Raw genomic sequence first — 27,719 nt, forward strand, 5'->3', positions numbered from 1 at the left:
CCTTTCCCTTCTCTTTTCAGCTTTCCTTTGTCCTTTCCTTATCCCTTTCCCATTTCTTTTTCTTTTCTCTTTTTCCTTTCCCCTTCCCTTTTCTTTTCCTTGTTCCTTTCCCGTTTCTTTTTTCCTTTCCTTATTCCTTCCCTTTTCCCTTTCCTTATCCCTTATCCCTTTCTCTCTTCACCTTCCCTTTCCCCTTTCCTTTTTCCTTTCCTTATTCCATTCCCCTTTCTTTTTCCTTCTTTTTCCTTTCCCCTTCCACTTTCTGTTCCTTGTTCTGTTCCCCTTTCCTTTCGCTTTTTAACTTTCCTTTCTCCTTCCCTTATTCCTTCCCTTTCCTTTGCCTTATTCCTTTCCTTTTCCTTATTCCCTTTTCCTTATTCCCTTTTCTTTTCCTTATTCCCTTTCTTTTTCCTTATTCCATTCCCCTTTCCTTATTCTATTCCCCTTTCCTTTTTCTGTTCCCTTTTCCCTTCCCTCATTCCCCTGCCTTATTCCTTTCCTTTGCCATATTCCTTTCCTTGTCCTTATTCCCTTTTCCTTATTCATCTTCTTTTCCTTATTCCCTTTCCTTTTCCTTATTCCCTTTTCTTTTCCTTATTCCTTCCCTTTTTCGTTTCCCCTTTCCTTATTCTATTCCCTTTTCCTTTTTCTGTTCCCTTTTCCCTTCCCTCATTCCCCTCCCCCTGGGATAATTCCCCACCCCAAATCCGCTCCTCTCCAGCCCCTCCCGGGATGGATTCCACCCCCAGCCCCGCTTTCCCTGCAAATCCCCGACTTTATTCCCCTTATTTCCACCTCATCCTGGCCAGGAGAAACTTTTCCATTTCTCCGGGGGGATCCTGGAGCGGGCACAGGCGGTGCTGCCGCTCAGTGGCAAAACACAGGAGAATTCCCCTTTTCTCCATGGAATTCCCCCCCTTCCTTGATTTTTTTTTAAATCAAATTAATGTATTTATTCTTTAGATAGTAAATATTGAGATGTTTATTAGAGCTGCTACAACCACTGGATATTTATAACAATAGAGTTCAAAATATTGGTATAGTGATAGCTGAAAATTGAATTGATTCCAAAATATTGACACATGTATAAGTTTATTTTAAAATATTGACACTTTTATAGCTATAAATTTAATATATTTCAAAATATTGACACATTTGAAAGTATAAATTTTATATATTTCAAAATAGCAACGCACTTATAGCTACAAATTTAATATATTTCAAAATATAGTCACATTCTTAGCTACAAATTTTATATCTTTCAAAATATTGACACAGTTATAGCTATAAATGTTATATATTTCTCCGTTTTGGCATATTTATAGCCATAAATGCCTATTTCTGCCGTTAAACGGTGTTTTTATAGCGATTTTTGGCCGGTTTTACCGGCAGCGCGCCCGGCTCATGGCCACGCCCCCACCATGGCCACGCCCCCTAAGCCACGCCCCCGGGGAATCCCTTCTCGGCCCCGCCGTGACGTCAGCGCGCCCTGCGTCACGTCCGGCGGCGCACCCGGAAGTGGCGTGGGCCGGTTGCCATGGGGCGGCCCGGGAGGTGAAGTTGGGGGGAGAGAGCGAGGGAAACACCGGGACCGGGAATGGGACCGAGAACTGGACCGGGATCTGGAATGGGAATGGGATCGGGACCGGGAATGGGATCGGGACCGGGAATGAGATCGGGACCGGGGTCGGGATCGCCGGGGGCCGCGGGGTTCGGGGGGAGCCGAGCCGGACCCTGCGGGATGGCGGCGGCCGTGGGGACGGGCGGGGGGCCTGGACCAGCTCGTTCCGCTCCGCGCCCCTTCCCCGTCCCTTCTCTCCTTGCCTCCATCCCGTTCCCTCCATCCCGTTGTCCCCCCATCCCGGTATTCCCCCATCCCGTTGTTCCCCATCCCGGTGTTCCCCATCCCGGTGTCCGCGGTCCCCTCCGGCCGCTCGGCCCTGCTCAGCGCCCTGGGGCGGGATCATCCCTCGGGACAGCCCCGGCTGCGTCCCTGAGGGGCAATTCCTGCATTTCCTTGTTTCTTTTGGGGTTTTGCTGGTGCTTGATCCTGCCAGGGGTCCCAGAATCCCGGGGTGCTGTGGGTGGGAAGGACCTTAAATAGGATCCCCAAATCCCACCCAGCTCCAGCCCCAGCACCCCCTCTGGACCGGCTGCTCCAGCCTGGCCTTGGGCACTGCCGGGATCCGGGGACAGCCCCAGCCCCTCCCCACCGTGCCCGAGGGGATTCCGTGCTTCCATCCCCTCTGGATTCCTGTTTCCCTTTGGATTCCTGCATCCCTTACTCGGGAAAGCCCCGGGATGGCAGCCCCAGCGGTGCTGAGGGGAGGGAAGGGAAGGAAAGGGAAGGGAAAGGGGAAGGGGAAGGGAAGGGAAGGATCCCATCCCAGGATGTTCCTCAGGGATCTCCCTGTGTGTGCAGGCAATCAGCTGCCTTGCTTTTCCCTCAGGAGCAGAGCAGGGATGGCTCAGGGCACGTGGGATGTTCCTGGTCCCTCCGAGGTCACCGGCTGAGGCTCCACAGCTCCTGCTGCTGCCCCGCTCCCACAATGGGCAGGTAAGGATCCCAGAGGGACTGTGGGATAAACTGGAAAGGCCTTGGAGGGAAGGACAGGAAACCTAATCAGGAATTGTAGCATGGGAATGATGTCCTGAGTCCTCTCAATCCAGAGCAGAATCCTGGAAGGTGTTGGGTTGGAAGGGGCTTTAGGGATCATCCCACCCCTGCCACGGCAGGGACACCTCCCACTGTCCCAGGGGGCTCCAGCCTGGCCTTGGGCACTTCAGGGATCCAGGGGCAGCCCCAGCTCCCAGGGAATTCCATCCCAGCCCCTCCTCAATGTCCCATCCATCCCTGCTCTCTGGCAGTGGGAGCCATTCCCTGTGTCCTGTCCCTCCATCCCTTGTTCCCAGCCCCTCTCCAGCTCTCCTGGAGCCCCTTCAGGCTCTGGGGAAGTGCCCTGAGGTCCTCCCAGATTTCTCCAGGATCATCCCCAGATTTCCATTCCCTGAATCCCAGGCCAGGCTTTTCCCTCCTTCCTGGCTCTAATTTTCTTGAGGTTTTGAAAGGAAGCCAGGAGATAAAAAGGAGCTGCAGCCCCAAACCCAGCAAATCCCATGGGATCCTTCCATCCTCCTCAGCCCCACTCCCAGGGATGGGGCAGGAGTGGGAATTCCATCCCAGCCCCTCCCCACCCTCCAGGGAGGAATTTTTCCTGCGTTTAGCACCAAATCCACCACTCAATCCTCTCGTTTCTCCCTTGGGATCCCAGGATCAGCATCTCCTGCCTGCTCCCGGCCTCGTGGCACTTCAGCCTGTCGCCCGTGGGGTGTCCGCGGGTCCTGAACGCGTCCCTGCGGCAGCTGCTGCTGCTCGGGGCGGCCGCGGCCGCGGCGGCGCTGCTGCTCTGCTCCCTGCTGCTGATCCGCGGCAAGCACCGCGCCCGGGAGGCGAAATTCCACAGGTGAGAGCGAGGGAATCCATGGGAAACAGGGAATGGGGAAAGGGGAAATGCTGCTCTGCTCCCTGCTGCTGATCCGCGGCAAGCACCGCGCCCGGGAGGCGAAATTCCAGAGGTGAGAGCGAGGGAATCCATGGGAATGGAGCCTGGGGAAAGGGGAAATGCTGCTCTGCTCCCTGCTGCTGATCCACAGCAAGCAGGGACACCTCCCACTGTCCGGGAGGGGAAATTCCACAGGTGAGAGGGGCTGGAGTTCCATGGGAATGGAGGGAAAGGGGAAATGCTGCTCTGCTCCCTGCTCCTGATTCTAGGAAATATGGCCGAGCCCGGGATGGGAGATTCCACAGGTGAGAGGGGAGGGAATTCCACGGGAACAGGGGATGGAGCCTGGGGGAAAGAGGGAACGATCACAGGTCTCCCTGCTCCTGATCCTGGGCAAGCGCCAGCCCGGGATGGGAGATTCCACAGGTGAGAGGGAGGGAATCCATGGAAAACAGGGGAAGGGGAAATGCTGCTCTGCTCCTGATCCGAGAGAAGTACCAAACTTGGGATGGGAGATTCCACAGGTGAGAGGGAAGGGAATTCCACAGGAACTGGGGATGGAGGCTCCTGATCCTGGGCAAGCGCCAGCCCGGGATGGGAGATTCCACAGGTGAGAGGGAGGGAATCCATGGGAAACAGGGGAAGGGGAAATGCTGCTCTGCTCCTGATCCGAGAGAAGTACCAACTTGGGATGGGAGATTCCACAGGTGAGAGGGAAGGGAATTCCACAGGAACTGGGGATGGAGCCTGGAGGAAAGAGGGAACGATCACAGGTCTCCCTACTCCTGATCCTGGGCAAGTGCCAGGCCGGGATGGCAGATTCCAGAGGTGAGAGGGGAGGGAATCCATGGGAAACAGGGAATGGGGAAATGCTGCTCTGCTCCTGATCCACGGGAAGTACTGAGCCCAGGATGGGAATTCCATGGGAAACAGGGAATAGGGCCTGGGGGAAAGGGGAAATGTTGCTCTGCTCCCTGCTCCTGATCTGTGGGAAATACAGCAGGACAGCCCGGGATGGGAGATTCCACAGGTGAGAGGGAGGGAATTCCATGGGAAAGAGGGAAAAGATTCTGTGGAAAATAATGAAATGGAGCTTTGGAGGAAGGGGGAAACGCTGCTCTGCTCCTGATCCACAGCAAAACCAGCTGGACCCAGAACAGGAGCTTCCACAGGTGAGAGGGAGAGAATTCCATGGAAAACAGGGAAATGCAGCTCTGGGGGAAAGGAGGAAAGAATTCCATAGAAAACAGGGAATGGAGCCTGGGGGAAAAGGGAAATGCTGCTCTGCTCCTGATCTCAGGGAAGTACTGAGCCCGGGATGGGAGATTCCATAGGTGAGAGGAGAGGGAATTCCATGAAAAACAGGGAAATGGAGCTCTGGGGGAAAGGGGAAAAGAATTCCATGGAAAAGAGGGAAGTGGAGCTTTGGGGGGAAAAGGGAAAAGAATTCCATGGAAAAGAGCTTGGGGGGAAATGGGAAACACTCAGGTTGTGTTGGTGGTACAGGGAGTAGCTTTTCCCATCCATCTTTATCTTGCCTAAAACAAAACATTTCCTGCTTTTTTTAGGAAGCTTTTCAGGGGTTTATATTTTTTGCCTCTGTAGGAGCTCTAGGGGCTAAAATTCTCCATAATAAAAAAATTTGGGGAATTGCTTTTGCCATTTGCTGTGGGGATTTGATCCTTGAGGTTGGCACTTCTGTGGTTGTTTCTGGGATCCTCAGGATGAATGATTGGATCTGACTCCATGTTCTTAGAAGGCATATTATATTAATTATATTAATTACATTAATTATATTAATTATATTAATTATATAATATGATATATTATATAATTATATTATATTATATTATATTAAAACAATACTAAAGGTAGAGAAAGGATACAGACAGAAGGCATAACAAGAATGAATAATGAAAACTCGTGACTCTCCAGAGTCCTGACACAGCTGGGTTGGTAATTTGTTTGATTGGTCATTAAGTGAGAACAATTCACATGTTAGATAAACAATCCCCAACCACATTCCAAAGCAGCAAAACACTCTCTGAGGCTTCTCAGCTTCCCAGGAGAAGAATCCTGGGCAAAGAGGATTTTTCAGAAAATATCACAGTGACACGCTTCTCTTGGAATTTTCTGTGAAGCAGGGGCAGGAATGGCTTCCTTCTGCCAGAGGCAAGGATAGATGGGATGTTGGGAAGGAATTCCTGGCTGGGATGGAATTCCCAGAGCAGCTGGATCCCTGGCAGTGCCCAAGGCCAGGAGCCCCCTGGGACAGCAGGAGGTGTCCCTGAGGGTGGCACTGGATGAGATTTAAAATCCCACCCAACTCGCCCCAAAACCGCCCAGTTTTGAAGGTGATTTTCACCAAAACATCCGTAGGGAGCCAAATCCCCTGCAGCAATTCCCATTTTTCCCCAGGTACCTGGCCAGGGTGACGGACATGGAGGCCACGGACACCGGGAACCCCAACCTGAGCTACGGCATCGTGGTGGACTGCGGCAGCAGCGGCTCCAGGGTGTTCGTGTACTGCTGGCCCCGGCACAACGGCAACCCCAAGGACCTGCTGGACATCCAGCAGATGAGGGACAGCTCCAGGAAACCCGTGGTGATGAAAATCAAACCAGGTATGGCTGAAAACGTGGAATTTCTCCGTGGTTTCCTCTCTTAGCTGTGCTTCCTGCACTGCAAAGGGGCTGCATAAGGGATATTTCAACCTTGAGAGCATGGGACAGCTCCAGGTTTCTTTGGGATTGGTTTGCAGGAGTTTAAATCTGGAATGGGGCAGGAGGGAGAGGTTTTTTCCAAGGATGAGGCAGGGGCTGTCCTCACAACCAGCTGGACATCCAGCAGATGAGGGACAGCTCCAGGAAACTCGTGGTGATGAAAATCAAACCAGGTACTGAAAAAACATGGAATTTCTCCATGGTTTCCTCTCTTAACTGTGCTTCCTGCACTGCAAAGTGGCTGATAAGGGAAATTTTAGGTGGGAGAGCTCCAGGTTTCTTTGAGGTTGGTTAGCAGGAGTTTAAATCTGGAATGGGGCAGGAGGGAGAGGTTTTTTCCAAGGATTAGGCAGGTGCTGTCCCCATGAGGTCCTGGGACAGCATCAGGGAACCGTGGTGATGAAAATCAAAGCAGGGGCTGGGAAAAACATGGAATTTCTCCATGATTTCCTCTCCTGAGTGTGCTTCTTACAATGCAAAGTGGCTGGATAAGGGAAATTTCCAGGTGGGAGAGCTCCAGGTTTCTTTGGGATTGGTTTGCAGGGAGTTTACTGGAGGTTAAACTTTGAAATAGGCAGGAGGGAGAGGTTTTTTCCAAGGATAAGGCAGGTGCTGTCCTCACAACCAGCTGGACATCCAGCAGATGAGGGACAGCTCCAGGAAACTCATGGAGATGAAAATCAAACCAGGTACTGGCACAAAGGTGGAATTTCTCCAGGCTTTCCTCTCTTAACTGTGCTTCCTGCACTGCAGAGGGTCTGGATAAAGGAAATTTCCATGTTGTGAGTGTGGAACGACTCCAGAGTTTTTAAGGATTGGTGTAGGGAGTTTTGTGGAACTCAAGTCTGGAGTAGGGCAGAAGTGAGAAGTTTGTCCATAGGACAGCAACAGGAAAAGGTGGTGACAAAAATCAAGCCAGGTGCTGGGAGAAACATTGAATTTCTCCAAGATTGCCTCTTCTAACTCTGCTCCCTGCTCTCCAAAGTGGCTGATAAGGGAAATTCCGATGCTGCGAGTGTGGAACAACTCCAGGGTTTTTAGGGATTGGTTGTAGGGAGTTTTGTTGAGCATGAAGTCTGGAATGGGGCAGGAGGGAAACAAGGGGGTGACAGCAACAGGAAAATCAGCAGGAAAATCAAACCAGGAGGAACATGGAATTTCTCCATGATTTCCTCTCCCAACCTGGCTTCTTGCACATATTTCCAGGTGGAACAGCTCCAGGGTTCTTTGGGATTGGTTTGCAGGAGTTTAAGTCTGGAATGGGGCAGGAGAGAGAGGTTTGTAATGGATAAGGCAGGTGCTGGTCCTGTTATAATTTACCTTTATTCTCTCTATTTCATGAAGAAATAATTGTGTTCCTGTGAAGTTATTTCAGCCAATTATTATCAATAATTATCTATAAATTATGTAAAAGTTATCACATCAACACAAGTTTTATTTAAGTTCTAAAGGATGTTCAGGTGTCACCTTCATCCTTTTTTTCCCCATTTCCCCTCCATTTTTTCCCTATCTTTTCCTTATTTTCCTATATTTCCTTATATTCCTTATTTTAAACTCTCTGCAAACCAATCCCAAGGAACCTGGAGCTGTTCCATGCTGGAAATTTCCCTTATCCAGCCCCTTTGGAGTGCAGGAAGCACAGTTAGGAGACAAAACCACGGAGAAATTCCATGTTTTTCCCAATACCTGCTTTGATTTTCATCACCTTTTCCTGTCCCATGGCAAAACCTTTCTCTCCTGCCCCATTCCAGGTTTGAGCTCCACAAAACTTCCTGCAAACCAATCCCAAAGAAACCTGGAAATTTCCCTTATCCAGCCCCTTTGGAGTGCAGGAAGCACAGTTAAGAGAGGAAATCGTGGGGAAATTCCATGTTTTTCCCAGTACCTGCTTTGATTTTCATCACCACCTTTTCCTGTTGCTGTCCCATGGAAAAGCCTCTCCCTCCAGCCCTATTCCAGACTTTAAAATTCCCTGCAAACCAATCCCAAAGAAACCTGAAAATTTCCTTTATCCAGCCACTTTGGAATGCAGGGAGTTAGGAGAGGAAAGCGCCATCAAAAATAAGAATTCCATCATTTTTACAGCTCATTTCCCACTTCCCTTCATTCCTTTGCTCAGGATTTTCCAGGGAATGCTGCAGCTGGAGCTGCTCCACTCCCACTTTTCTGTTTTCCCAGGAATTTCTGAGTTTGCCAGCTCTCCTGACAAGGTCAGTGATTACATCTCACCCCTGCTGAGCTTCGCTGCCGAGCACGTGCCCCGCTCCAAACACAAGGAGACTCCTCTCTACATCCTGTGCACTGCAGGCATGAGGATCCTGCCCGAGAGGTCATTCCCTGCTTGGGTTTTTTTTTGGGAATTCCAACCAAATCCCAGCTTTTTTTAAGCTTTTTTTGTGGAATTTTGCAGCCAGCAGAAAGCCATCCTGGAGGATCTGCTCACGGACATCCCCGTGCACTTTGATTTCCTCTTCTCTGACTCCCACGCTGAGGTGATTTCTGGGAAGCAGGAAGGTAGGTGGGCCTTGGGAAAGTGTCTGGGGAATATTTAGGAATTCCAAGGGATTATTTGGGGTATTTTTTATTGGTTTTTCAAATCCTGCTTTGCTTGAGAGCCTTGATTCCTCAGGAAAGGAATATTCCTTTGTTCCTCTGGAGTGATGGGAGCTCCTGATGGGCCAAATGTTTGCTGATTATCCCTGAAAATTTACTGAAATTGGATCTGGAAAATATTTAGGATTTCCTCTAATGGAATTGAATCTGGAAAATATTTGGAATTTCCAAGGGAAGGCTTGGGGTGTTTTTGTTGCTTTTTGAAATCCTGCTTTTCTTGGGAGCCTTTGTTCCTCAGGGGATCTGGAGCTCCTGATGGGCCAAATATTTTCTGATTATCCCTGAAAATTTAATGGAATTCAATCTGGAAAATATCTGGGATTTCCAAGGAATGCTTTGGGGTATTTTTGTTGCTTTTTCAGATCCTGATTGGCCAAATCTTTGCTGATTATCCCTGAAAATTTAGTGGCACTGAATCCATTTCCTCTAGAGGGAGGGGAAGGATAAATCCCAACATTCCTGATGGAAGGAACTTTGCAGGATGAGATGATTTTGAAAGCAGAGATATTTTGATGTGATCACCAGAGCCTTAAAATCCCTTTAAAATTTCATTTCCTTCAATTCTTTCCTGAATTTTACACATCAAAGTGTCTTTAATTCATTCAGCCAGGAATTTTGTCATGGCATTGACCTGGGAGAGGAGAAAATCATCAGGAATTCCCAATGGAATTAATGATTTCCTAGGAATGTTTCATGTCTACAATTTTATAAAATTAGCAATAACAGAGTTGAACTCACACAGAAAAAAAAAAAAATTTGAATGTTTCAATCTGCTTTCAAGTTCATAATCCAGCTATTCCTGATATTCCTGAAATCCCAGATCTGTTTTATTTCCACCTGCAGGAGTCTATGCATGGATTGGGATCAACTTTGTCCTTGGGAGATTTGAGCACACGGACGATGGTGAGGATCTGAAGGGGGGCTGGGGCTCCAGGTGGTGATTTTCCAGCCAGATGTTGGGATGCAATTCCAGCCAGATGTTGGGATTCAATTCCAACCATGGGACTTGCATTTCCAGATGTGGGGATGCAGTTCCAGCCATGGGAGTTGCATTTCCAGATGTTGGGATGCAGTTCCAGCCATGGGAGTTGCATTTCCAGATGTTGGGAAGCAATTCCAACCATGGGACTTGCATTTCCAGATGTTGGGATGCAGTTCCAGCCATGGGAGTTGTATTTCCAGATGTGGGGATGCAGTTCCAGCCATGGGAGTTGCATTTCCAGATGTTGGGATGCAGTTCCAGCCATGGGAGTTGCATTTCCAGATGTTGGGATGCAGTTCCAGCCATGGGAGTTGCATTTCCAGATGTTGGGATGCAGTTCCAGCCAGATGTTGGCAGCTGCTACAGGGGTTGGGTTTGGCTGCACTCCCACCTGGAACTTTAACAGCCACAAACAGCAGCTCCCCTGCGCCCTCCCTGGCTGGATCCCTGGAATTTTTCCCTGTTTCCCACTGATTTTTCCCTCTTTCCCACTGATTTTTCCCTGTTTCCCACTGATTTTTCCCTGTTTCCCATTGATTTTTCCCTCTTTCCCACTGATTTTTCCCATGTTTTTCCCAGAGGGCTAGGCAGTGATGGAGGTGCAGATCCCAGGCAGTGAGCACAGGGATTTTTCCCTGTTTTCCATTGATTTTTCCCATATTTTTCCCAGAGGATGAAGCCATGGTGGAGGTGCAGGTCCCAGACAGCGAGCACAGGGATTTTTCCCTGTTTCCCACTGATTTTTCCCTATTTCCCATTGATTTTCCCCTGTTTCCCATTGATTTTTCCCTGTTTCCCATTGATTTTTCCCTGTTTCCCACTGATTTTTGCCCCCCTGTTTCCCATGGATTTTTCCCTGTTTCCCATTGATTTTTCCCTGTTTCCCACTGATTTTTGCCATGGATTTTCCTGTTTCCCAGAGGATGAAGCCGTGGTGGAGGTGCAGGTCCCTGGCAGCGAGCCCAGGGATTTTTCCCTGTTTCCCATTGATTTTTCCCTGTTTCCCACTGATTTTTGCCATGGATTTTCCTGTTTCCCAGAGGATGAAGCCGTGGTGGAGGTGCAGGTCCCTGGCAGCGAGCACCACGATCCCATTTTCCGCAAGAGGACCGTGGGGATCCTGGACATGGGCGGGGTCTCCACGCAGATCGCCTACGAAGTGCCCCAAAGTGTAAGCCTTGCCTCCCCTCACCAGGTCATTATCCAGGAATTCCCCCTTCCCTCGGGGCTAATTTTAACACATTTCCTTTCTTTCCCATCCTTTGGAATCCTCCATCATCCCATTCCCAAATAATTCCTTTGGTTTTTTCTTTCCCATCACTCTAATCCTGCATTAATCCTTCATTTTTTAGTCTTTGTGGACAATTTTAAATCCCTTACGTTCCAAAATTTGCATCCTGGGGCTTAGAACCCAAAAATTCCTGGTGGTTCCTATGGAAAAACCTTCCATAAAAATGACTTTTTCCTTTAATTTTTGGCAGAAATGGAATTAGCAGTTATGAATGTCACAGAATTGCTTTGTCCCAAACTGAACATAAATTTCTGCAATTCCACTGAGTTCTGGAGCAATTCCTGAATTTTTCAAGCTGAACTTCCCATGAAATTAATTGGGAATTATTCTAAAGGAAAAACAGCTTCAAATCCCCGTGTTTGGCTCTGTTCTAATAATGGATAAATTGAGTTTTTAAATCCTGTGGAATGGTGTTTCCCTAATTAATTACCTAATTCCTCTGTTTTAATTAACAAAAGGTATAAGAAATTATTTGGAATTATTAAAATCTGGGCATTCAGCTCCAGAGCAGATCCAGTCAAATATCAACTGGGAAAACAGGGATGAAAATTCCTGCCTGTGGGGTGGTTTTATCTGAGCATAAATGGATATAAAATGGGAATTTTGGTCATGGAATCTGTCCTGGGAATCAGGAATGGGAGGGGGGGAAGTGAAGCACTGAATTCAGCAGCCACAATCCACATTTTTCTGTGGGAGAAGAAAATTCCAGGCTCCACAGAAGCAATTCCTGGGCTTTGTAGAGCCAGGAATCTGAAATTCCAAGATTTTGCTGTACCTATGAAGTGATCTTTTTCAAAATGATGTGGGAAGTGATCATTCCCAAGGAAAACTCTTTTATTTTGTTCTCCCTATGAAATAATCTTGCATTTTCCAAATAAAATGGGAGAGATGATCATTCCCAAGGAAAATTCTTTCATTTCGCTCTCCCTCTGAAATAATCTTGGATGTTCTAAATAATGTTGGAGATGATCATTCCCAAGGAAAATTCCTCAGTTTTGCTCTTCCTCTGAAATAATGGTGGATTTTCTGAATAATGTGGGAGATGATCATCCCTGAGGAAAACTCCTCAAAGAACTGGATTATCAAGGGCTGGAAAGCATTGGAAACTGCCCAGGGCAGTGTGGGGTTCCCATTCCTGAGAATATCCAAAAACCACGGGTGTGGCTCTTCAGGACTCTGGGACTGATGATCTTCAAGATCTTTTCCAAGCAGAACCCTTCCACAATCCTGTGGGAATATCCTTTATCCAGAGTGCAGGAAGCACAGACAGGAGAGGGAAGCTTGAAAGAGATGGGTGAACTTAAAGGTGTCCAAGACATCCCAAAAAATTCATTTTAGGACCAGGATCATCCCATTGATTCCTGATTTTGCCGTTGGATTGATGATCTTCAAGATCTTTTCCAGCAGTCCTGTGGGAATATCTTGTATCCAGAGTGCAGGACAGACGGGAGGGGGAAGCATGAAAGAGATGGGTGAACTTAAAGGTATACAAGACATCCCAAAAAATTCATTTTGGGATCAGGACCATCCCAGTGATTCCTGATTTTGCTGTTGGGTTGATGATCTTCAAGATCTTTTCCAAGCAGAACACCTCCATGATGTTGTGGGAATATCCAAATATCCTGGCAATATCCAAAAACCACAGAAGTGGCTCTTCAGGACTGTTGGGTTGATGATCTTCAAGATCTTTTCCAGCAATCCTGTGGGAATCTCTTGTATCCAGAGTGCAGGACATACAGATGGGAGAGGGAAGCATGAAAGAGATGGATGAAATTAAAGGTGTCCAAGACATCCCAAAAAATTAATTTTAGGATCAGAACGATCCCAGTGATTCCTGATTTTGCTGTTGGGTTGATGATCTTCAAGATCTTTTCCAACAATGCCATGGGAATATCCTTTATCCAGAGTGCAGGACACACAGACAGGAGAAGAAAGCACTAAAGAGACGAGTGAGGGGTGAGCTTAAAGGTGTCCGAGACATCCCAAAAAATTCATTTTAGGATCAGGACCATCCCAGTGATTCCTGATTTGCTGTTGGATTGATGATCTTCAAGATCTTTTCCAACAATGCCATGGGAATATCCTTTATCCAGAGTGCAGGACACACAGACAGGAGAAGAAAGCACTAAAGAGATGAGTGAGGGGTGAATTTAAAGGCCTCCAAGACATCCCAAAAAATTCATTTTTGGACCAAGACCACGCCAATGACCCCTGATTCTGCTGCTGCAGGAGGAGGTGGCCAAGAGCTTGCTGGCAGAGGTGAATCTGGGCTGCGATGCCCACCAGACGGAGCACGTGTACCGCGTGTACGTGGCCACCTTCCTGGGCTTCGGCGGCAACGCGGCGCGCAGGAGGTACGAGGAGAGCCTCTTCTCCAGCAGCCTCCTCAGGAACAGGTACCTGAATTCCCTGGATTTCAATTCCGTGGTTGTGCTCGAGGGTCCCAGGATGAGGGAAGAGATGAGAGTCCTGACTCTGTTTCAGAAGGTTGATTTATTGTATTATTATATTATATTAAAATGCTATACTGAAAAGAAAGAAAAGATTTATCAAAAAGCTAGAAAAGAAAGAAAAAGAGTAATAACAAAAGCTCGTGACTCTCAAAGTGTCCACACAGCCAGACCATGGTTGGTCATTAAATAAAAACGTCTCACATGGACCAATCACAGATGCACCTGGATAAACAATGCCCAGACCACATTCCACAGCCATCCGTTACTGTTTACATTCCTTTTCTGAGGCTTCTCAACTAAAATAGGAGAGAAATCCTAACGAAGGATTTTTATAAAAATATCACAGTAACAGGGCTGCTCCATCCCTGGGAGAGCCAGCTTGGAGCAGCCTGAGGTGGTCCTGGAAAGATGGGAATGATCCTGGATGTTCTGCGGAGAGATCACAGCACTTGCAGTGTGTGATGGGGAGAGATTGGATTTGTGAAGGAATTCCCAGGATGGGGGTGCTGAAGGGGATGGAATGGAATTCCCAGAGGAGCCTGGATCCCTGGGAGTGCCCAAAGTCAGCTTGGAGCAGCCTGGGGTGCTGGGAGGTGACCCTGGAAAGATGGGAATGATGGGATGGGATGGGAATTAGGGATGGGAATTATGGAAGGGAAAATCTGGGAAGTGGAGAGGGAATTGGAGTAATGGGTTCAGCTGAAAAAGGGGGAATTTAAGGTGGGCCTTGCTGAGCTGGGCCTTGCTGAGCTCTGTCCCTGTTCCCAGGCTGCTGGGCAGGCAGCGTGGGCTGAGCCGGGCATTGCTGAGCCAGGCCTGGCTGATCTCTGTCTCTCCCCCAGGCAGGCCGGGCTGAGCTGGGCCTTGCTGAGTTGGGCCTTGCTGATCTCTCTCTCTCTCTCTCCCAGGCTGGGTGAGCAGGCCAGGCTGAGCTGGGCCTTGCTGAGCCAGGCCTGGCTGATCTCTGTCCTAGGCCAGGCTGAGCCAGGCCTGGCTGATCTCTCTCCCTGTCCCGGGCCCTGCTGAGCCAGGCGTGGCTGATCTCTCTCCCTGTCCCAAGCCAGGCCTGGCTGATCTCTCTCCCTGTCCCGGGCCCTGCTGAGCCAGGCCTGGCTGATCTCTCTCCCTGTCCCGGGCCCTGCTGAGCCAGGCCTGGCTGACCTCTCCCTGTCCCGGCCCTGCTGAGCCAGGCCTGGCTGATCTCTCTCCCTGTCCCGGCCCTGCTGAGCCAGGCCTGGCTGATCTCTCTCCCTGACCCGGGCCCTGCTGAGCCAGGCCTGGCTGATCTCTCTCCCTGTCCCAAGCCCTGCTGAGCCAGGCCTGGCTGATCTCTCTCCCTGACCCAGGCCCTGCTGAGCCAGGCCTGGCTGACCTCTCCCTGTCCCGGCCCTGCTGAGCCAGGCCTGGCTGATCTCTCTCCCTGTCCCGGCCCTGCTGAGCCAGGCCTGGCTGATCTCTCTCCCTGACCCGGGCCCTGCTGAGCCAGGCCTGGCTGATCTCTCTCCCTGACCCAGGCCCTGCTGAGCCAGGCCTAGCTGACCTCTCCCTGTCCTGGCCCTGCTGAGCCAGGCCTGGCTGATCTCTCTCCCTGTCACAGGCCTTGCTGAGCCGGGCCTGGCTGATCTCTCTCCCTGACCCGGGCCCTGCTGAGCCAGGCCTGGCTGATCTCTCTCCGTGTCCCGGGCCTTGCTGAGCCAGGCCTGGCTGATCTCTCTCCCTGTCCCAGGCAGGCCGGGCTCAGCCCGCAGGCCCCGCTCCTGGACCCGTGCCTGCCGCGGGACGCGCGGGACGAGCTGCGGCACCGGGGGCTGACGCTGCACCTGCGCGGCACCGGCGACTTCCAGCTGTGCCGGGAGCGGCTGCGGCCGCTGCTGAACCGCACCAACGGCACCCGGAGCTCGCTGAACGGCGTCTTCCAGCCCCCCGTGCACCTCCAGAGCAGTGAGTTCTACGGCTTCTCCGAGTTCTACTACTGCACCGAGGACGTGCTGCGCATGGGCGGCGACTACAGCGCCGCCAAGTTCACCAGGGCTGCGCAGGTGAGAGAAAAGAGATCCATTTCTAGCTTAGAACATCCTCAAGGATGTTGTTCCCGAAGTCCTGCAGAAAAACACTGCCCTAAGAGATCCAAAAATTCATAAATTCACTAAACCTGCACAGGTGAAAGAAAACAGATCCATTTCTAATTCAGAACATCCACAAGGATGTTGTTCCCAAAGTCCTGCAGAAAAACACTGCTCTAAGAGATCCCAAATCCCCTAAGAAATCCCAAATTCCTTAAGAGATTCTAAATTCACTGAAGTTGCGCAGGTGAAAAAAAAAGGGATCAATTCCCCCATTTGTAACAGCCCTCCATGGGGATTTTGTTCCCAAAGTCCTGCAGCAAAACATTTCTTTAAGAGATCCCAAATTCCTTAAGAAATCCTAAATTCCTAAATTGGCTAAAGCTCACAGGTGAAAAAAAAAAAAAAAAAAAGGATCAGTTTAACATTAATTCCACCCCAAATTCCAAGAGCTGAACATTAATTCCACCCCAGACTCCAAATGTGTGGATTAGAATATTCCCACAAATTTTGGGAATATTCCCACAAATATTGGGAAAATTTTCCCACTCAAATCAAAATATTCCCACAAAATTTGGGATTTGCGTGACTGGATATTCCCAGAGAGTTGAACATTAATTCCACCCCAAATTCCAAGTGTGGATTAGAATATTCCCACGAAATTTGGGATCCTGGATATTCCCAGAGAGTTGAACATTAATTCCATCCCAAATTCCAAGTGTGGATTAAAATATTCCCACAAAATTTGGGATCCTGGATATTCCTAGAGAGTTGAACATAATTCCACCTCAAATTCCAAGAGTTGAACATTAATTCCCCCCCAGATTTCAAGGGTAGATCAAAATATTCCCATGAAATTTGGGAGTTGCCTGACTGGATATTCCCGGAGAGCTGAACATTAATTCCACCCCATATTCCAAGTGTGGGTTAAAATATTCCCATGAAATTTGGGATTTTCCTTGCTGGATATTCCCAGAGAGTTAAACATTAATTCCACACCAAATTCCAAATGTGGATTAGAATATTCCCACAAAATTTGGGATCCTGGGTATTCCCAGAAAATAGAACATTAATTCCACCTCAAATTCCAAGAGTTGAACATTAATTCCCCCCCAGATTTCAAGTGTAGATCAAAATATTCCCATAAAATTTGGGATCCTGGATGTTCCCAGAGAGTTGAACATTAATTCCACCCCAGACTCCAAATGTGGATCAAAATGTTCCCACAAAATTTGGGATCCTGGATATTCCCAGAGAGCTGAACATTAATTCCACCCCAGATTCCAAATGTGGATCAAAATATTCCCACGAAATTTGGGAGTTGCCTGACTGGATATTCCCGGAGAGCTGAACATTAATTCCACCCCAAATTCCAAGTGTGGATTACAATATTCCCACAAAATTTGGGATTTTCCTTCCTGGCAGTGCAAGCTGCTGTTACTTTTTGGTTTTTGGTGTTTCAGATCATTTTTTTTCTGGTGGGATTTTCCTTCTCCAGGCAGGAGGATTGCCGGGATCATTCCCTTTTTTCCACTGTTTTGGATTCCACAGGAATATTGTGCCACCCGGTGGTCGGTGCTGCGGGAACGCTTCGAGCGCGGCCTCTACGCCCCGCACGCGGATCTGCACCGGCTCAAGTGAGCGGGGTCGGGCTGGGGCTTGGGCTTGGGCCAGGAACTTCCTCCTGCCAGGGCCTGTCTGTTTGGTGGATCAGTGGAAGTGGGAAAAAAACTTGGGAAAGGCCTGAAAATTGGGAAAAAAATCCCTTGGAAATTGAGAATTCCGTGTTTAACTGTGCCCCGCGATCACTGAATGCTGAGCTGAGCTTATCCTGTTCTCCGTGACTGATCCTACTGTTCTGGCTGATCCCACCCAGAGCTGCCAAAGCCTTTCCATTTCATGGAAGTGGGGAAAAAGACTTGGAAAATCTGAGAATTCCGTGTTTGATTGTGACCAGTGGTTGCTGTAACGCTGAGCTGAGCTTATCCCGTTCTCCTTGATTGATCCCAGTGTCCTTAACTGGTCCCACTGTTCCTGGCTAATCCCAGAACTGCCAGGGCCTTTCTGTTTCATGGGACCACTGGAAGTGAGAAAAATACTTGGAAAAGCTGAGAATTCCATGTTTAATTCTGCCCTGTAATTTTGAGCTGAGCTTATCCCATTCTCCTTCAATGACCCACTGATCCCAAAGTCCTTAACTGTTCCCACTGTTCCTAACTGATCCCACTATCCCTGATCCCTGTCTGATCCCACATTTCCTGGCTGATCCCATTTTTCCTGCCTGATCCTATTGTCCCTGATCCCACATTTCCTGGCTGATCCCATTTTTCCTGGCTGATCCCACTGTCCCTGATCCCATTTCTCCTGGCTGACCCCACATTTCCTGGCTGATCCCACATTTTCTGACTGTCCCTGATCCCACGTTTCCTGGCTGATCCCACATTTCCTGCCTGATCCCCCTTTTCCTGGCTGATCCCACTGTCCCTGATCCAATTTTTCCTGTCTGATCCCACATTTCCTGGCTCATCCCACTGTCCCTGATCCCATTTCTCCTGGCTGATCCCATTTCTCGTTTCCTGGCTGACCCCACTCTCCCTCATCCCACGTTTCCTGGCTGATCCCACGTTTCCTGCCTGATCCCACGTTTCCTGCCTGATCCCACGTTTCCTGCCTGATCCCACGTTTCCTGCCTGATCCCACGTTTCCTGCCTGATCCCACGTTTCCTGCCTGATCCCACGTTTCCTGCCTGATCCCACGTTTCCTGCCTGATCCCACGTTTCCTGCCTGATCCCACGTTTCCTGCCTGATCCCACGTTTCCTGCCTGATCCCACGTTTCCTGCCTGATCCCACGTTTCCTGCCTGATCCCACGTTTCCTGCCTGATCCCACGTTTCCTGCCTGATCCCACGTTTCCTGCCTGATCCCACGTTTCCTGCCTGATCCCACGTTTCCTGCCTGATCCCACGTTTCCTGCCTGATCCCACGTTTCCTGCCTGATCCCACGTTTCCTGCCTGATCCCACGGTTCCTGGCTGACCCCACTGCTCTCCCCAGGTTCCAGTGCTTTAAGTCCGCCTGGATGTTCGAGGTTTTCCACCGGGGCTTCTCCTTCCCGGAGAGCTACGGGAGCCTGAAGACGGCGCTGCAGGTCTACGACAAGGAGGTGCAGTGGACCCTGGGGGCCATCCTCTACCGGACCCGCTTCCTGCCCCTCCGGTACCCCAGGAATCCGGGAAGAGCTTTGGGAAGGGGAATTGTGGGGTGGGAAGAGGTGCTGATCCCTTAAATTGGGGTTTTTAGAGCCTCGTCCCCAAAATGGGCTGGGATTCCTGCCCCGAGCCCAGCTGGAAGGGGAGTTTTGCCTCCAAAGTGTGTCTGCTCTTTTTCCCGGGACATCCTCTCAAAAATCTGGGAAAAGCCTTTGGGAGGGGAATTTTGGGGTTGGGAACTCGTGGCTTTTGCAGCACCAACTTGTGCTTTTTTTCTTATTCCACCAAATAAGCTCTGATTTCCACCAAGTTGGAAGCAGGACTTTGCCTCTAAGATGTGCCCATTGTACTTCTGCTCTTTCCAGAGACATCCTCTGAAAAATCTAGGAAAAGCCTTTGGGAGAGAAATTTTGGGATGGGAAGAGGTGGTGTCCCTCAAATTGTGGTTTTTAGATACAACCCTCCCAAAATGGGCTGTGATTCCCATCCTGTTTGATTCCCACCAAGCTGGAAACAGAACTTTGCCTCCAAAGTGTGTCTGCTCTTTTTCCCGGGACATCCTCTCAAAAATCTGGGAAAAGCCTTTGGGAGGGGAATTTTGGGGTTGGGAACTCGTGGCTTTTGCAGCACCAACTTGTGCTTTTTTTCTTATTCCACCAAATGAGCTCTGATTCCCACCAAGTTGGAAGCAGAACTTTGCCTCTAAGACGTGCCCATTGTACTTCTGCTCTTTCCAGAGACATCCTCTGAAAAATCTAGGAAAAGCCTTTGGGAGAAAAATTTTGGGATGGGAAGAGGTGGTGTCCCTCAAATTGTGGTTTTTAGATACAACCCTCCCAAAATGGGCTGTGATTCCCATCCTGTTTGATTCCCACCAAGCTGGAAACAGAACTTTGCCTCCAAAGCCTGTCTGTTGTCCCTCTGCTCTTTTCCAGGGACATCCTTTCAAAAATCTGGGAACCTCTCAAAAACCTGGGAAAAACCTTTGGGAGAGGATTGTGGGGGTGGGAACTTGTGCTTTTTAGAGCCTCAACTTGTGTTTTTTAGAGCCTAGGCTTGTGCTTTTATTCTTATTCCACCACATGAGCTCTGATTCCCCCAAACTGGCAGTGGAACTTTGCCTCCAAGATGTGCCCATTGTCCCTCTGCTTTTTTCCAGGGACACCCTCTCAGAAATCTGGGAAAAGCCTTTGGGAGAGGCTTTTGGGGTTGGGAATTTGTGTTTTTTAGACCCTGAGCTTGTGCTTTTATTCTTACTCCACCACATGAGCTCTGATTCCCCCAAACTGGCAGTGGAACTTTGCCTCCAAGACGTGCCCATTGTCCCTCTGCTTTTTTCCAGGGACACCCTCTCAGAAAGCTGGGAAAAGCCTTTGGGAGAGGATTTTGGGGTTGGGAATTTGTGGTTTTTAGAGCCTGAGCTTGTGCTTTTATTCTTACTCCACCACATGAGCTCTGATTCCCCCAAACTGGCAGTGGAACTTTGCCTCCAAGATGTGCCCATTGTCCCTCTGCTTTTTTTTCCAGGGACATCCTCAAAAATCTGGGAAAAGCCTTTGGGAGAGGATTTTGGGGTTGGGAATTTGTGTTTTTTAGAGCCTGAGCTTCTGCTTTTGTTCTTATTCCACCACATGAGCTCTGATTCCCCCAGGCTGGCGGTGGAACTTTGCCTCCAAGACGTTCCCGTTTTCCCTCTGCTCTTTTCCAGGGACATCCAGCAGGAGAATTTCCGTGGGATTCACTCGCACTGGAGGAGCTTCTCCTTTGTGTACAACCACTACCTGTTCCTGGCCTGCTTCCTGGTGGTGCTGCTCTCCATCCTGCTCTACCTGCTCCGCCTGCGCCGCATCCACCGCCGGCCGCTCCCCGGCGGCTCCTCCCCACCCCTCTGGATCCAGGAGGGGCTCCCCCCGCAGAAAATCCCGGGATAGGGCTCCAGGATGGAGGATTCATCCACACACACACACAAAAAAAAGCCATTTTTGCCTCAGGGTTCCTCCTTTTTTTGCCCCTTGTGGAGAAGCGGAGTTGGGGTGGTGAGGGAAAAATGCCAAAAAAAAAAGACTTTGCTGGGAATGTTGCACTTGGGGGTGTGCAGGAGAGGAGGGGTTGAGTTCCCACCTTTGGGAGAGGCTGAAATCCCAGGATGAGCTTGGATTTTCCTTGCTGGATTCCAGCATTGCCATCCCTGCTCTCACTTTGGAGTCTCAAAGAACGGGAAGTTCCAAAAGCAGGGGGACAAAAAAAAAAACCAACAAAAAAACCCTTTTAGGACATTTTAGGTGATTTTCTCTTCTGGAATCACTCCTGGGATGGAGAAGGAAAATCCCTCACATCCAATGCTGTGCTTCCATAAAAAACTGCTTCCATCACTTCTGCTCCCTCCTTTTTTTCCTTGGAAAAGAGAAAAGGATTTCCTCCTTTTTCACCCTCCCAGTGACACCAGTCGCTGCTTTTAATCCCAAATTTCTGTTCCATAATCGTGGAGAGACCTCCCAGAAACTCCAGGAATGTGAAGAGAACTGGAAAAATAGAGGAGAATGTGCACAGGGTCTTTCCAAGTCCTCTGGTAATTTATATTTTATTTAAAACTGTTGATTTTACTTGAAAGTCGATTTGTCCATGATTAAAAGTGGGATTTCTATGAACCTTTGGGGTGTGGGTGTTTATTTGTTAATTCTCCAGCTGGAAAACTTCTAAAAAGTGGGAAAGTGCTGGAAAATTTGATGGGTTTATTATTGGAGAAATGGATACAGTTTTTATCATAATTCATCTAAAAATCTGGATAACTGAAATTGGTTTTGATGGTTTTTTACCTTTGTACAGAGAATTTAGGCTGGAGCTGCTGAATTCCACCTAAATTTGGGTGCTGAACTTCTGCTCCTCCCACCCAGCATGTGCTGGAGCAGAATTCCCTGGATTTGGGGCAGAATTTTGGAGCAGAATCTTTCACTGGACCTTCAGAATTCCAAACATCTTCCTTTGGTAAAGGATATTTTTGGAGCTGACAAAATCAAAGTTTGGGGAGAGGTTAAATCCAAATCTTGGTTTTGGGTGAGGGATGAGAAAATCCAGGGCTGGAATTGGGATTTAAAATCAGGACTGATAAAAATGATCCCAAAATTGACCCTGGCAGAGCCTGAATTTCCTCTTCTCATTGGCCCAAATCTCCAATTTCAGGATTAAATTTTAAAAAAATCCTGTGGGGCTTGGAAATATCCAGGCAGAAGTGCCAGAGTCTCTAATCCAGTAAGGGGGGAAAAGGCAAAAGAAAGGCATTAAAATGTAATAAAAGCAGGGAAAAAGTAAAATCAGAGGGAGAAAATTGGGGAAAAAAATCAGGGAAAATCAGAAGAAAAAAAAAAAAAAAAAATCAGGGGAAAAAAAAAAAATAAAATCAGAGGGAGAAAATTGGGAAAAAAATCAGGGAAAATCAGAAAAAAAAAAAAGAAATCATGGGAAAATTGGGAAAAAAAAATTGGAAAAAAAATCAGAAAAAAATTGGGGAAAAATAAAGTCAGGAAATCAGAGGGAAAAAATAGGGAAAAAGTTAAAATCGGGGGGAAATGAAAAAAAAACAGGAAAAAAATCTGGGGAAAAACCAGAAAAAATAAAATCAGGGGAAAAAATCATAAAAAAAATAAAATCAGGAAAAAAATAAAGTCTGGGAAAAAAACAAGGAAAAATAAAATTGAGGAAAAAATCAGGAAAAAATTAAAATTGGGAGGAAAATCAGCAAAAAGAAAAAAATTAGGAAAAAAAATAAAATCAAGGATTGAATAAAATCAAGGATAAAAAAAAAAAAAAAAAAGGGAAAAAAAAAAAAAAAACAAGGAAAAATAAAATTGAGGAAAAAATCAGGAAAAAATTAAAATTGGGAGGAAAATCAGCAAAAAGAAAAAAATTAGGAAAAAAAATAAAATCAAGGATTAAAAAAAATTTAAAAAGTTGAAGGGGTTCAGCCCTAAAATAAAATTTTCTTTCAGTGGAGGGAGGATCAGAGAGTTCCAGGCTGGTTTGGGTGGGAAGGGACCCAAAATCCAAAATCCATCCAGATTTAATCCCCCATCCGTGGCCAGGCCATTCCTGCTGCCCCAGGGATCTCTTTGTGTCCCCTGGGTGTGGCACTGGCATTGGCACACCATGGATGTGATCCCTGAACTGTGCCCTGAGCAGCTGCAGGAGCTCAGGCAGAGGGGACATTTCCCACATTTCCCACCCTGAATTCCCTGGCTTTGATGTTTTGGGATTTGGGAGTGTCCCTCAGAAGGGTTTCACACCCAGCTCCTCCCTCCTGGAATTCTGCTGGAAGGGAGCCGGGATTTGGGATTCTGGGGGTTCTTTTGCTTCTTCTTCCTCCTTTGCCCCACCCACATCCCATGGATCCCACATCCCCTGGATTCCAAATCCCATGGATCCCACATCCCACAGATCACACATCTCATGGATCCCACATTCCATGGATCTCACATCCCAGGGATCCCAAATCCCACGGATCCCAAATCCCACAGATCTCTCATCCCAGAGATCCCAGGGATCTCACGTCCCAGGAATCCCAAATCCCACAGATCCCACATTCTAGAGATCCCAAATCCCACAGATCCCAAATCCCACAGATCCCAAACCCCAGAGATCTCCCAGCCCAGAGATCCCAGGGATCTCACATCCCAGGGATCCCAAATCCCACAGATCCCACATTCTAGAGATCCCACATTTCAAAGATCCCAAATCCCACGGATCCCAAATCCCACAGATCTCTCATCCCAGAGATCCCAGGGATCTCACGTCCCAGGAATCCCAAATCCCACAGATCCCACATTCTAGAGATCCCAAATCCCACAGATCCCAAATCCCACAGATCCCAAACCCCAGAGATCTCCCAGCCCAGAGATCCCAGGGATCTCACATCCCAGGGATCCCAAATCCCACAGATCCCACATTCTAGAGATCCCACATTTCAAAGATCCCAAATCCCACGGATCCCACATCCCAGGGATCCCCAGGATGTGCAGGGTGGGCTCAGCCAGAGGAGGCAGAACTCGGTGCCGTCTCCTGAGGGGGAATGAACCCCAAATGATCCCCCCAGATCTTTCTGCGGCTCCAGAGAAGGACAAAACCCAAAGGGATTTTCCATCCCACCCTGGCGGTGACTCCTTTGGGATCCTCAGCCTGGAATCCCCACCCCACGCTGGGATTTGGGGTTTCCTGCCCTGACAAAATCCATTTGCCTTCTCCAGGTGCTTTAGGGACCGGTGAGGGAGGGGAGCAGGGCGGGGAACGATCCCAAAGCTCCCGGCCCTTTAAACCCACCCCTCTTCTTTCCCTCGGGTTTTCCGTGCGGAGAGCGCCCTAAAACGGCCCCGAACGGGAGCGGGGGGGCGGGATCCCGGGAAGGGGCGGCTCCGCCGGGATCCCCGCGCCCACGAACGGGACTTGTGTCCCCGCAGCCCCGGGGAGGGACAAGGGGACACTGAGCGGCCCGGGGCGGGGGCACCTCGTCCCTCCCGAGTGCTATTGTTGTTCCCAAAGTCCCGGTATTATCCCCAAAGTCCCATTGTTGTTCCCAAGGTCCCATTGTTGTTCCCAAGGTCCCATTGTTGGTACCAAATAACGCGTGAAGCTCCTGAGAGCCGGAATGGGCCTGGAGGGCTCCCCGTGTCCCTGTCCCCGTGTCCCTGTCCCCTCCCTGTGTCCCTGTCCCTTCCCTGGGCCGCCTCTCTGTGTCCCTGTCCCTTCCCCGTGTCCCATCCCTGTGTCTTCCCTGTGTCCCTGTCCAATGTCCCTGTCCCTTCCCTGGGTCTCTTCCCTGGGTCCCTGTCTCTGTTCCTGTGTCCCTTCCCTCTGTCCATTCCCTGGGTCCCCTCCCTGTGTCTGTGTTCCTTCCCCGTGTCCCTGTCCCATCCCTGCATTTCTGTCCCTGCCCTCTGTCCCTGTGTTCCTGTCCCTGTGTCCCTTCCCTGTGTCCCTCTCCCTGTGGGGACTCGTTCCCTGCCTGGCACAGGGAATCAGCACTCCCAGGTTTCCCCTGAAGGCTGAGGAGGAATTTGGGATTTCCTGGGAGCGTTCCTGAGCACCCTCCTCTTTCCCAGCACGACCCCGTTCAGTTCCTGTCTCTTCTCCCTTGTCCTTGGATCAGCCAAGGCCTGAGGGACTGGGGGGTTCCTGAGGTGACTTCCCTGGGTCCCATCCCCAGATCCCATCCCTGGATCTTGTCCCTGCATCCTGTCCCTGGATTTGATCCCCGAATCCCATTCCTGGATCCCACCCCCAGATCCCACTTCTGGATCCCACTCCCAGATCCCATTCTCAGATCCCACTCCCGGATCCCATCCCTGGCTCCCATCCCTGGCTCCCATTCCCGGATCCCACTCCTGGATCCCACTTCCGGATCCCATCTCTGGATCCCATTCCCAGATCCCATCCCTGGCTCCCACTCCCGGATCCCATCTCTGGATCCCATTCCCAGATCCCACTCCCAGGTCCCACTCCCGGGCCCGTTCCCCGCAGCTCCTCTCTGGGAAGGGCCCTTTCCCCTCGAGTGGAAGGGCCGGGAATCCCCCGGGGCTCGATCCCGCAGGGTCGGCAGAAGCTCCCAGCCCTCATTCCCAGCTTTTCCGCGGGATGCGCTCGCGCTGCCTTCCCAGCGCTGCCCCAGCCTCCAGCTGCGCTTCTCCTTCTCCTGCTTCCTAGAAATTCCCTCTCTTCGTGGTTTTTTGGGGAAAAACTTCATTTTCCGTGTTCCATTTTCCCTGTTCCATCCTCATCTCCTGGGGAGCTGCACATGGAAATCCGTCAGGACCCTAGGAATGGATGTGGGGAGATCCTTTGTGCCTCCTGCATTTTGTCAGGAGCTTCCTGGAAGGAATTCACCTCCCAGCAGCCGACTGGATTCCTTCCCTCCCTGCTCATCCCTGAGGAATCCCAGACAGGGAATGAGAAGCACTCGTTCAGTGCCTCCTGCTGGGATTTTCCTTCTTCCAGGAAATCCAGGAGCTCCCATTCCACAGGAGACCCCAGCACTGATCCATCCTTTTCCTGAAAGGGTGGAAATAAAGGAATTAATTAATTAAAAAATGAAGGAGGGAAATAAAGGAAGATTTGCTTTCTCTGGGAATGCCTGGAGCCGTCCCCAAGCCCCAGAACCTGCAGGGAAATGTTCCTGCTGGGAGAATTCCTCTGGAATTCGGGTTTTTCCCACCTTGGCTTTGAAACCTTCCAGGGGTTTGGATCATGGGGGGCTGCCCCATGCCTGGATGAGTCCCAGGCAGGTTGGAATGACCTGGGACAGTGGAAGGGTGGAACGAGATGATTTTATGTCCTTTCCCACCCAAACCATTCCATGATTCCAAGCTGGAGAATTTCCCACAGGGATTAAATACAGAAATAGCTTTTTGGGGGGAGATATTGATGAATTTTGGGGTTTCTCAGCCATTGGGATCTGGCTCTTCAATCACCCATTGCAGGAACTTCCCACTGGATCCCTGAAAACAGCCACGTGGCCCTAAAATTCCTGCAGGTTTTGGGGATCTCCAGGATCATCTCTGCAGGGAAAAGCTTTTAGGGAGCTGCTCCCGGAGCTGGAGAGGTCGAGTCGCCCCGCGGAGCCTGCAGGGTGCAAACAGCAGGATGGGGAGGCAATGAGCCTTCCCCAAGGAACTGCAAATTGGGGAAATTACGGCAAATTAGGGAAATTAGAGCAGCCAGCGGCCCGTTCCTCTTTTCTGGGAGCAGGGAGCGTGACCGGCTCTCCTCGGTCAAGCCCAGGTGTGTCCTCAGGGCAGGGACAAAGCCCGGGGGAAGGGATGGGACCGGGAATGGGGCTGGGAGTGAGGCCAGGGAAGGGATTCCGCTGGAACTGGGATTTGTCCAGGGGTTTGGGGCGAAAAATCCATGTGCAAAGTCTCTGGGTGCTGGAAATCGGGATCCACGAATTTCCCAGATCCATCGGAGCAGCATTTTTTCCCTGTGTGATTCCAGGCTCTTTTCAAATCCCTTTCCCTCCCCGGGTGCTTTTTCCTCGCTCTTTCCCAGCTGTAGAACGGAGGGGGCAGCAAATTCCCTGAATCCAGGCGGAGCCTCGAGCTCTGCCGGATTCCTGCTGGATGCTTCATCCCAAGCTCTCCCTTCCATCAGCTGGAATTTTTCATGGACAAAAAATCCTGCCCTGTCCTCGCCTGACCCGTGCTGGGCCGGGCAGACTCTGACACGTTCCTTTCTCCACATCCCTCATTCCAGCCTGGAGCTGCTCCCTGCAGCTTCTCCTGGGACACCTCGTCCCCCTGATGTCCCCGAGCTGGGGGAGGTGGCTCTGCTGAGGGTCAGGATCCAATTCCCAGGGTTTGTTCTCCTCCCTGAGAATTCCTGGTGCAGGGAAAGGACTTGAGATCTCAGCCCATCACATCCCCTTTCCCTATCCTGGGCTGCTCCAAATCCCAGAGATCCCACATCCCAGAGATCCATAGCCCAGGGATCCCATAGCCCAGAAATTCCTCATTCAAAAGATTCCACATCCCAAGGATCCCACATCCCAGGGATCCCTTATCTCTGGAAGTGACTTGGACACTTCCAGGGATGGAGCTGCCCCAGCTCCTCTGGGAATTCCATCCCAGCCCCTCCCACCCTCCCAGGGAGGAATTTTTTCCCAAAATCCCATTTCTTTCCTTTAATGGTCGTGCCCAATCCAGTGCAATTTCCCTTCCCAATTCCCATGAGAATTGCTTCCAGAGCAGCTGGAATTGGATCAAACTCAGCTTTTCCAGAAGATAGAGTTGGGCCCTGAAGCTGGAATTACCTGGCACGGATAAATCATGTTTGGGAGGGATGGGAAAGCTGGGAAAAGGGAGAAGTCTCCTGATGGGAATGTTCCTGTGCTGCACTGCTGG

The 27,719-nt window shown here is 49.7% G+C and overlaps 1 protein-coding gene across 8 annotated transcripts; it reads left to right on the forward strand.

Moving 5' to 3' along the window:
• Positions 1–1,518: 1,518 nt before the first annotated feature.
• On the forward strand, positions 1,519–21,485 carry ENTPD4 (ectonucleoside triphosphate diphosphohydrolase 4). 8 transcript variants are annotated; one of them, XM_041424846.1, is made up of 13 exons: positions 1,521–1,554; positions 2,457–2,557; positions 3,273–3,464; positions 5,922–6,127; positions 8,405–8,555; positions 8,637–8,740; positions 9,683–9,742; positions 10,862–11,016; positions 13,342–13,508; positions 15,292–15,604; positions 17,180–17,265; positions 18,683–18,791; positions 20,546–21,485. In XM_041424846.1, the coding sequence occupies exons 2-13, from the start codon at positions 2,550–2,552 to the stop codon at positions 20,948–20,950; spliced, it is 1,956 nt and encodes a 651-aa protein (XP_041280780.1). In that variant the 5' UTR covers positions 1,521–1,554; positions 2,457–2,549; the 3' UTR covers positions 20,951–21,485. The 8 variants fall into 8 exon arrangements, 7 of the variants coding, with proteins under 7 accessions (XP_041280782.1, XP_041280780.1, XP_041280779.1 ...); XR_005954111.1 differs by having other exon boundaries at positions 1,527–1,554; positions 2,451–2,557; positions 17,127–17,265; positions 18,683–18,844; positions 20,546–20,680; XM_041424845.1 differs by having other exon boundaries at positions 1,527–1,554; positions 2,451–2,557.
• The last annotated feature ends 6,234 nt before the right edge of the window (positions 21,486–27,719 follow it).

Source organism: Onychostruthus taczanowskii, unplaced genomic scaffold, assembly GCF_017590055.1.
Source record: "Onychostruthus taczanowskii isolate IOZ18803 unplaced genomic scaffold, ASM1759005v1 scaffold84, whole genome shotgun sequence".
NCBI classification, from domain to species: domain Eukaryota; kingdom Metazoa; phylum Chordata; class Aves; order Passeriformes; family Passeridae; genus Onychostruthus; species Onychostruthus taczanowskii.

What these genes read in the sequence shown, in the direction of transcription:
- ENTPD4 (XM_041424846.1), top strand. An exon ending in AGCAGCCTCCTCAGGAACAG is followed by an intron (nt 13,509 to 15,291) that starts GTACCTGAATTC and finishes TCCCTGTCCCAG; the next exon opens with GCAGGCCGGGCTCAGCCCGC. An exon ending in AGTTCACCAGGGCTGCGCAG is followed by an intron (nt 15,605 to 17,179) that starts GTGAGAGAAAAG and finishes TGGATTCCACAG; the next exon opens with GAATATTGTGCCACCCGGTG.